Source organism: Mytilinidion resinicola, assembly GCF_010093595.1.
Source record: "Mytilinidion resinicola strain CBS 304.34 unplaced genomic scaffold BDZ99scaffold_6, whole genome shotgun sequence".
Classification (NCBI taxonomy): domain Eukaryota; kingdom Fungi; phylum Ascomycota; class Dothideomycetes; order Mytilinidiales; family Mytilinidiaceae; genus Mytilinidion; species Mytilinidion resinicola.
This window is the reverse complement of record NW_022985442.1, coordinates 2036436-2044437: the sequence shown is the minus strand read 5'-3', so window position 1 is coordinate 2044437 and position 8002 is coordinate 2036436. Positions and strand designations below refer to the sequence as shown.

Genomic DNA, 8002 nt, shown 5'->3' with positions numbered 1-8002 from the left:
TAATAATATCCGTGGTTATTTTAATATTATCTGTTAATTTTTTAGATCTCTTAATAGCCCTGTTTAGCCGCAGTAAAATGTTGCCTAGTTTTAGCCCCTAAAATCAAGTAATACCTATAATATAATAGGATTACGCTGCTATACTGCTCTAAACATTCTCTTAGCTATTAAAATAAGCTAGATAGTATATGCAATCTTAAAGCTATACTTTATATCTCGTAGTTGTTGAGATTGCTGGGGTGCTAAAAGGTCTAAATCGCACCAAAAATTGGGTGGCCTACTAGCTTGCATAGCCCACTAGCTTGCCGACTACGTTAATATCCTATAACCTTAATAACTGCTAAAAAAACCTAAAAAAACAGCGTAATAGCTGCTAATACTATACCCTTTAATTCCTATATATATACTTTTCTCCCCCTATTATTTTACTACCTTCTAATTAGCTTAGAGTACTACGCCGGAGCTCCAAGCATTCACCTGTATCACACGTGATGCTATACGCGAGGCTATACGAATCGGCGAGGCCGCACGCCGATTCGTATAGCCGTATATAAGCTCGTACGTAAGGCTATATAAATCGGCGAGGCTGTACAAATCGGAAAGGCTGTACGCCGATTCGTATAGCCTCGCGTATAGCATCACGTGATGTATAGGTGAATGCCCGGAGCTCCGGCGTAGTGCTCCGAGCCAATCAAAAGGTGGTGAAACGACAGGGGGGGGGGGGGGGGGAGGGGGGTGTACGCGCAGCGAAAAGGGGGTGTACGTGTAGGAATTAGGGGGTGTGGTATTAGCAACGCTCTTTCTTAGATAGGTTAAACTAATATCGAATTATTTCTTTATCTATACTCGTACGGCAGACAACACATAACCAGTATGCTTGCCCTGCCTCTTATACCTTATCCCCGTTTCCCAACCCATATAGTACCAATGTTAAGCCCCTAAAAGATATGCGATGCAAATACAGCACAAGGGTATCAAAACAATCCCATCTCACCCCTTTCCAAAAACACCCCGTAAGACCAAGATCCCGAATCCCCCCTCATCCTCCCCCTACTCATCCCAAGGAAAATCCCTCTCCTCGACCTTCGTACACGTCAAGTATGGCAACCCGCCACCCCCCTCTCTCCCTAGATCCAATTCTAGAAAATTCCTCATAAGCGGCTTCACGCAATCCCGCGCGAGATGCTTCAACTCTTCCACGCTCCTTTCAAACCTTCTTACAGTATCCCTATCATAACTCAGCCCCGGCGTGCTCTTCAAAAACCGCTTAAGTTCGTCCCGGGGCAGGTAAGCGTTCCCACCCGTCCCAAGCAGGCGGAAGATATGCCCCGTGTTTATCGCCGCTGGCGTCGCTTGCTGTGGCTGCCTCGACCCACTCCTCGAATGCCCCCCATTCGTCGGCGGTGACTTCAAAATAGGCGCAGGCGGCGGCGTCGTATTCTCCGCTACCCATTGCCTGAACAAACTCATCGCCAGCCAGTCCAGCCACCCATTTCCTGGGTTCACGCGCTCGCCCCGACTCGTAGTAAGCGTAAGTCTAAATAGTTTTCCCTCGATTCGCTGTTTCAGCTCGTCCAGCTCATCCACTTTATCCTCGATGAGCTCGAGTACAGCGGCGGGGGTCTGGTTGCGGAGTTGTGGGAGTCCGGCGGGCCATTGTCCGACGACGTGGGTGAGTGCTTCGCTGAAGATAACCTTTGAGCGCGCGAGGTAGCCGAGTTTGAGGTACGAGGGCGGGTATTTTGCGATTTGCTTGAAGAGGCGACCTTGGAAGCGGAGGAGGTGGTGGTCTACCCGCGGTCCTATCACGTCGAGAGCGTCGTACATATCAGCGAGGTGGAGGAGGGTTTTGCATTCTACGTATGCGTTTGCAATGTTGATGGGGTCGAGCGCCGGGGGGTAGTTGTAGAAGACGCGGAAGAGGTTGTCGTAGTCACGGAGGGTCTCGTCGATGGGCTCTTGGTCAGCGGAAGAGGAGGGGAGGTTCAGGGCGGAGAAGTTGGCCATGCTGCGAAAGAAGCCAGTGGAGGGGGTGGAGGGTTTGTTGCGCGCAGGGGGTGGGGCGGCGGTGGTGGAGCCGCCGAAGAGGGAGGTATTGGGGTCCTTTTCATGTAAATCAGCGCGAGTTTCCATAACGAGATTTTGAGAGGTGTATAGTGGGAAAAGCGCTTACCTTCTGCACAAGCATAGGAATATCATCCTCGCCCTGCCCCCAATCCAACTCATATCTCCACCTCTTCTTCCCCTGTGATCCCACCCCTCCACTCCCACTTTGCTCCGGTATCCTGGCTAATGTTCCACCTCCATTTGCGTTCCCATCTTCCTGTGCCCGCGACCACTCCTCGCTCGTCCCCGCCTCGAAGAAGCCCGAGCATTGCGCCAGTATCAGCCGATGCAGTAAATACCGCTGTTCCTTCCCGCCCCGCTCGGCCTTGACCACTATCTCGACATCTCCCGTATGCGTGAAAACGGGAAACTCGTTCTGCGGCGCATAGCTGCTCCCTCCGAAGTGTGACCGGTGCCCGCGATGCCGCCGGACGGTGGAGCCGGAGTGAGAAGCGCGAGACGAGGCGACAGAGGGTGCATTGCGGAGGGCGAGGGTGCGGGAGATGGCGTCCCCGCCGTGGGCAGAGTCGGGGTAGGAGACCATAGGATTGTGGTGTTGAGGTGGTGATGCGGGAGTCAGAGGTCAGGGCTCGAGAAGGCTCAGAGGAGAGGTGTGGCAGTGCAATCCAAAAATGCGAAATCGCGATATGGGCCGGCGCAAGGGAGATTCGAGGTCGCGAGAAGGAAGGGAAGAAGTGCAAAAGGCGCGTTTCTCACGACAGCGAGGGCTGGTGTGTTGTTGTTCGCGCAGGCTGCAGGTCGTCTGCAAGGGCCGTTGGCGTCTTGACTGGGGATGAGGAGGATGGGTCGGAGGGTCGCTGGATCGGCCGCGAGTGAGGGTGTCGGCCGAGGGAGAATGCGCGCTTGGGGCTCGAACAATACGCGCGTGTATTCAACTCCAGTCGTGCGTAGGAATGGCGGGTGGTGGTGGTGGTGGTGGTGGTGGTGGTAGAGTGTTTCAAGATGCTCTCGTCTGGTGTGGCGGGTGGCTCGTCGATGGTTGCAGCTGAGGGGCGATTTGCAGGTGGTTGGTCGCATAGAGGTCCCAGCAGCACCAACCGTTGCCCGCTGATAGCCATGCCAAAGGCGACTTCAGCCTGCTCGACCGTGCCGAGGTGATCAAAGGTTGGCAGCGACCAATACTGATGCACGGGGGGGATCCGTGTGTGCCTTGCAAAGAGTCACTTGACCTCATAGAATGACATTCATAGCAGGCGTTGGGGCGTGATATAGGGAGCACATGTGACGACCGTCTCAGTGGAGTAGCCGTTGTTAGTGGTATCCAGTCGCATTTCCTATTTGAGAGTGTACATAAAATACAGCATCAACACTATCACTTTTTCCGCAGAATCTTGTCCATGCCATCCATCCATGGCCGTAAAACTTCGGGTATCGTAACGGACATCTCGTCCTCATTCCAGTTGTTCTCCAAAATAGCAGCAAGTACTCGGGGAACTGCTAGCGCTGTCCCGTTCAGGGTATATGGGAAATCCAATCTGCGACCCTCTTTTTCCAGCCGTACTCTTGTCTGTAGCCTTCTGGTCTGGTAATCTGTGCACGCCGATGTTGATGTGACCTCGCCCCATCCCTCGTCTTTCTCTCGTCTCGAAGGGAAGAACGCTTCAATATCACGCTTCCTCGTCGCGCTAGCCCCCAGGTCTGTTGTAGGCATCTCCAGAACTCGGCAATGAAGCCCCAAAGCCGTTAAAATCTCCGTCTGAACAGCGAGCATCTCGTCAAAAATAACGTCCGATGAAGGGACTCCAGCAGTCGTAAAGGCTTCCGTGCTAACATTGTCCGGCAACGTCCACGCAAACATCTCCACTTTGGTGAATTCATGCACCCGGTACAGCCCCTTCGTGTCCACTCCGCGAGCTCCAGCTTCCGCCCGGTAGCATCTGCTCACTCCGACCGTCTTCAATGGCAGATCTTTATCCTCTAAAGTCTGATTGGCCTTCATCGCTGCTAGTGGGATTTCCGCTGTTCCGGCTAGCGACAACGGTGGTTTCGCCTCATCCTTTTCTGCCTGCTGCAGTGCATACACTTGTTGTTCTCCATTTTGGTCTCGTGGTTGGAATCCGCAAGCTGCTGCGATGTGCGAGTAGACGATTGAAGGTGGCGCCACCACCATCCACCCTTTCCTTCTCGCCACGCTCAGAGCATACTGCACTAGAGCTTGTTCCAGCATCGCTCCTTCGTTCAGCAAATAGTACCATCCCCATCCTGACGAAGTTGCCCCCCCGGCAAAGTCCATCAAGCCCAATTCTGCTCCAATGTGTATGTGTGACCGCCAGACTCGATCCGACGATGAGGATTCGGGCTCCGGGTGGTCGTTGATGTATGATACGACTTCAGGGACATCGCCGACGGGAGTGTGTCTACTGCTGAGGTTGGGTAAATCCTGTGCCAGATCATCCATTTCCTCCTGCAGCTTTTCCTCCCGCTGCTCAAACTCATTGAGCTCGCCCTTCAAAGATGCCGCTTTGATGATAAGAGGTTGTTTGCTGATTTTCGTGTCCCTCAGCTTCTTTTGTATCTCGTTGCTCCGTTCGCGAAGCCCTCTTGCGCTCTGCTGGAGCGCCTGCCACTGGTCGAAGAGCTCTATGATCTTCCACGACGATTTCGATTGTGATTTGTAGTTCCGATCGATGCAATTTTGTTCGTATAAGCCTGGGTTCTGGCGAATGTGTTTTAGATCGATGAGAGGTTTGGGCGCAATTGATGGCCTGACATAATTTCGACGGGTTGAGGGGCGAGGTCGCAGTACTCTGGAATTTTGGAGGATGCGTATTCGACAGGACGAGCAAGATAAAAAACTTGGGGATTGAGGCTTCATTGTGGTTCGGTCGGCGCTATGGTGGAGTTTGGAATAAGGGCAGCTAGAAGCTGGGCACTTTTGAAGATGCCCGGAGACCCCTGCCGCATTTTGGTGCTTGGCAGTCGCGTGAAGTTGAGCTGCCAGATCGTGTCGTCCGTCCATCATCACTCAGCATTGACCGAATTGATACCTCGTCCACGTCCTCGACACATCAGTTGAGATGTCAAAACGCCGGGCGGACTGGACGAATTATGAGCCTCCGCCCAAAGCCCCCCGCCTGTCCACTTCTCCTCAGCAACATCAGCAACAAGCCCCGGAAACCGCCCCCAGGAAGCACGCCTGGCAGTCTTATCTTCCTCGGATAAAACACAGCAACCATCCGGAGTCCAAGGTTGGCACCAATTTCCACGCCGTCTCCTATCCTCTCACTCTCCTTCCATACGATTCCTGGTGGACCCTACACAGCAGCGCCGACCCAACGAAGCCCTACCGTTTCCAATGCCCAAGGTGCTTCGCCGTGCGGACCCCAACACCACACGCCCGGAAGCTGTTTCTTGTCGCCGAACGCCTCTCGTGGTCGGATGGAACAGTCTCTACCGCAGAACGGAACAATAATGAAGAAAAGAATTGGGAGGTCAATTATGAATTGGGCATTTTGGATCCGTCAATCGAGGACCCGGATCAACGCCCAGGCGGGAGGAAGAGCAGACTCAATGAGTGGCATCCATATGAGACCGAATTCGAGATGAGGTCCGCGTTGAAATTGGTGGAGAAGGCGGATCATTTGACCGAAGCGTCGTGGAAGGTCTGGGTTGCCATGATGGATGCGATGCTACGGGACCAAGAACAAGAACCAAAGCCAGAAAGTGCAGTCAGATATGAGTCTCTATACGCGCCCGCAGCGCCAAAGCAAACCCCAGGGCCTCCGCAACACCAGCCAGCATCCGCGACGGCTTACAGTAGCTCGACAAGACTGGCGCCAATGGGAAGCGTCCCTGCTATGGCATCCGGAACGACTACGCGTACCCGAGCCCAAGCACTAGCCGCCGCGCAACCAGCGCCAGACCCAGTCGTTTCTATGCTGGCCAGGCGAGCTACGACAAACCCGGAGTTGAAGTCGATTATGAAGCTTGTGGCAGCACGCCGAGCCACACCGCAACAAGTCGAAATCTTCCAGGGCCACGTTGACGAGTTGGCTAGGTGGAATGAAATGCGCACGGCAAGTAAACCGCCTTCTATCAGCCTACCACTTCAAGCTCTTTCAAGCATCTCACCTCAGCACGGGTCCAAGCATTCTACGCAGTCACATGACTTCGCGCTGCATCCAAAAGCCAACGACGAGAACCGCTTGCCCTTCCCTGCACCTCCATCATCTTCGCCTATATTGACCTTTGACCACAAGAACGCCACTCAACCAGAATCGCACACCGCCAGCCAACCACCAACTATACCATCGGTAGAAAGCATACCCAACATTAGTTTTCGCACCATTCAGGATTTCTACTCTTTGCTTGACCAAATCGAACGCACTAGCTATGTCGGTGCTATGTTTTTAGAGGCATACGCGGAATATCTCCGTCACGATTTGTGTGGCAATTGCTGGTTTCAATTCAATGTTCTTGCTGATACGCCGCCGCCAACCCAACAGGCACCAGTTCAATATGCACCAGTCCAACAACTACCTGTTCAATATGCACCACCCCAACATGCGCCCGTACAACACACACCCGGGTCATATACACCAGCTCAGTATCCGCCATAACGCTATCCACCAGTTCAGCATGTGCCTTATCATCAATCGCAAGCTCAGTATGCTCCGGTTCCGTATGCCGCAGTGCAGGGTCCACCAAACTCAACTCAGCAAGACCCCCAGACTAGCTTGGACGCTTCGTGCATGTCCAAGGCTCCCACCGCAACCTCGTAACTCAACCTCGCAGCTCAGCGTCTTGACTCAGCCTCACAGGCTTACATGTGAGTTTGCTGTCGGCAAAAAAGTCGAAGGTAAACATTTCACGTCCCCTCTACCTCACATGTGCAACTTAGAACTAAGCAAATCTCAAGTCTGCGCGACGACCGTATGTTCCTCTTTTTAGTGGCCAACTGAGTCCCGTGACTGACTTGTGGTAGAATCGAAAGCTTTCCCAAGCCCAGCAACCTATTTCTTCTAGAACCAGCGATGGCCCAACAGCTAGTCTCGTGGCAAAGCGCTTTCTGGTCTCTTCCTCCAATTGCGCTCAATACAATGCTACAACCCTCTGGCCGTGTCTGTGGCTTCGATCCAGCCTTGAAAACGTAGCTCGGCAGCTCTCCGCTTGTATGCGCTTTTGATAGTATTGGCATACTCATTCATTTCGTTACGAACTGGAACTCCTCCCGGTCACTCAAGGTTGCCACTTATTCAGCCATTGTTGCATGCTGAATAATGACAATACAATTCACAAGGGTGTACACCTCGCTCCTAAGAAATCCTTCTCGCGTCGACAAAGCTATATTATTACTCTTGCCCATCTATTGCTCTGTTTTGATATGTGTTCTCCGGCAGGAACACTTGAATACCTCGTTATATATCAGGCTTGTTCTGCCTGTTGCCATTCTGGCCATGTCTTGGCAAATTCCAAAGTGACTTCTTGCGAGAACCAAGCCCAGGCGGGCAGGTTGATAGTACATGACTTGTCCGCGGGCCTCTGATATAAACATGATGCATCGTCTTCGTGCTGGAGCTCGTGACGGTCGAGTCATTTGGGTGTCGTCGGGACGGATCAACGTGGCCGGAAGAGCTCCCCAACAAATTCTAGCAGGCGGCCAGGCGGCCAACCAGGGTCCACTCTGCGGCTGCTGAAAGAGCGCGTGCAGGCTGCCGCCGTAACCCCCGAGTCTCTGCCGCCCTCCGCTCTTCTTTGTATTTATATCCATTCTCTCGCCCTCCTCTTCCTCTCTCGGCCCTGCGCGCGGGAGAGCTGCTGCCCCTCGGCCTCGAATAGTTCCCTCTTGCAGCTAGTCCCCGCCAACACCACCCCTCTTCGTACCTCCGTTCCTCGCAACTCGCCCCTTGCATCGCACACACATCCACCAACCCCG

The 8002-nt window shown here is 53.3% G+C and overlaps 4 protein-coding genes across 4 annotated transcripts; 1 reads left to right on the top strand and 3 right to left on the bottom strand.

The window, feature by feature from the left end:
* Window positions 1–822: 822 nt before the first annotated feature.
* Window positions 823–3026, bottom strand: BDZ99DRAFT_440085 (uncharacterized protein). The gene is made up of 2 exons (XM_033717689.1): window positions 2174–3026; window positions 823–2103 (listed from the first exon to the last, which is right to left on the bottom strand). The coding sequence occupies exons 1-2, from the start codon at window positions 2648–2650 to the stop codon at window positions 1051–1053; spliced, it is 1530 nt and encodes a 509-aa protein (XP_033579716.1). The 5' UTR covers window positions 2651–3026; the 3' UTR covers window positions 823–1050.
* BDZ99DRAFT_518562 (uncharacterized protein) lies at window positions 2820–3185 on the bottom strand (the record flags this gene model as incomplete). Its single annotated transcript, XM_033725307.1, has 1 exon — window positions 2820–3185. One exon carries the CDS (start codon window positions 3183–3185, stop codon window positions 2820–2822), a length of 366 nt encoding a protein of 121 aa, XP_033579715.1.
* A 152-nt stretch (window positions 3186–3337) lies between these two features.
* On the bottom strand, window positions 3338–4942 carry BDZ99DRAFT_507862 (seryl-tRNA synthetase; the record flags this gene model as incomplete). Its single annotated transcript, XM_033724281.1, has 2 exons — window positions 3338–4872; window positions 4924–4942. 2 exons carry the CDS (start codon window positions 4940–4942, stop codon window positions 3440–3442), a joined length of 1452 nt encoding a protein of 483 aa, XP_033579714.1. The 3' UTR covers window positions 3338–3439.
* Window positions 4943–4991: 49 nt separating this feature from the next.
* Window positions 4992–6686, top strand: BDZ99DRAFT_497090 (uncharacterized protein; the record flags this gene model as incomplete). The annotated part of the gene is made up of 1 exon (XM_033723485.1): window positions 4992–6686. The coding sequence occupies exon 1, from the start codon at window positions 5145–5147 to the stop codon at window positions 6684–6686; it is 1542 nt and encodes a 513-aa protein (XP_033579713.1). The 5' UTR covers window positions 4992–5144.
* Between the last annotated feature and the right edge of the window lie 1316 nt (window positions 6687–8002).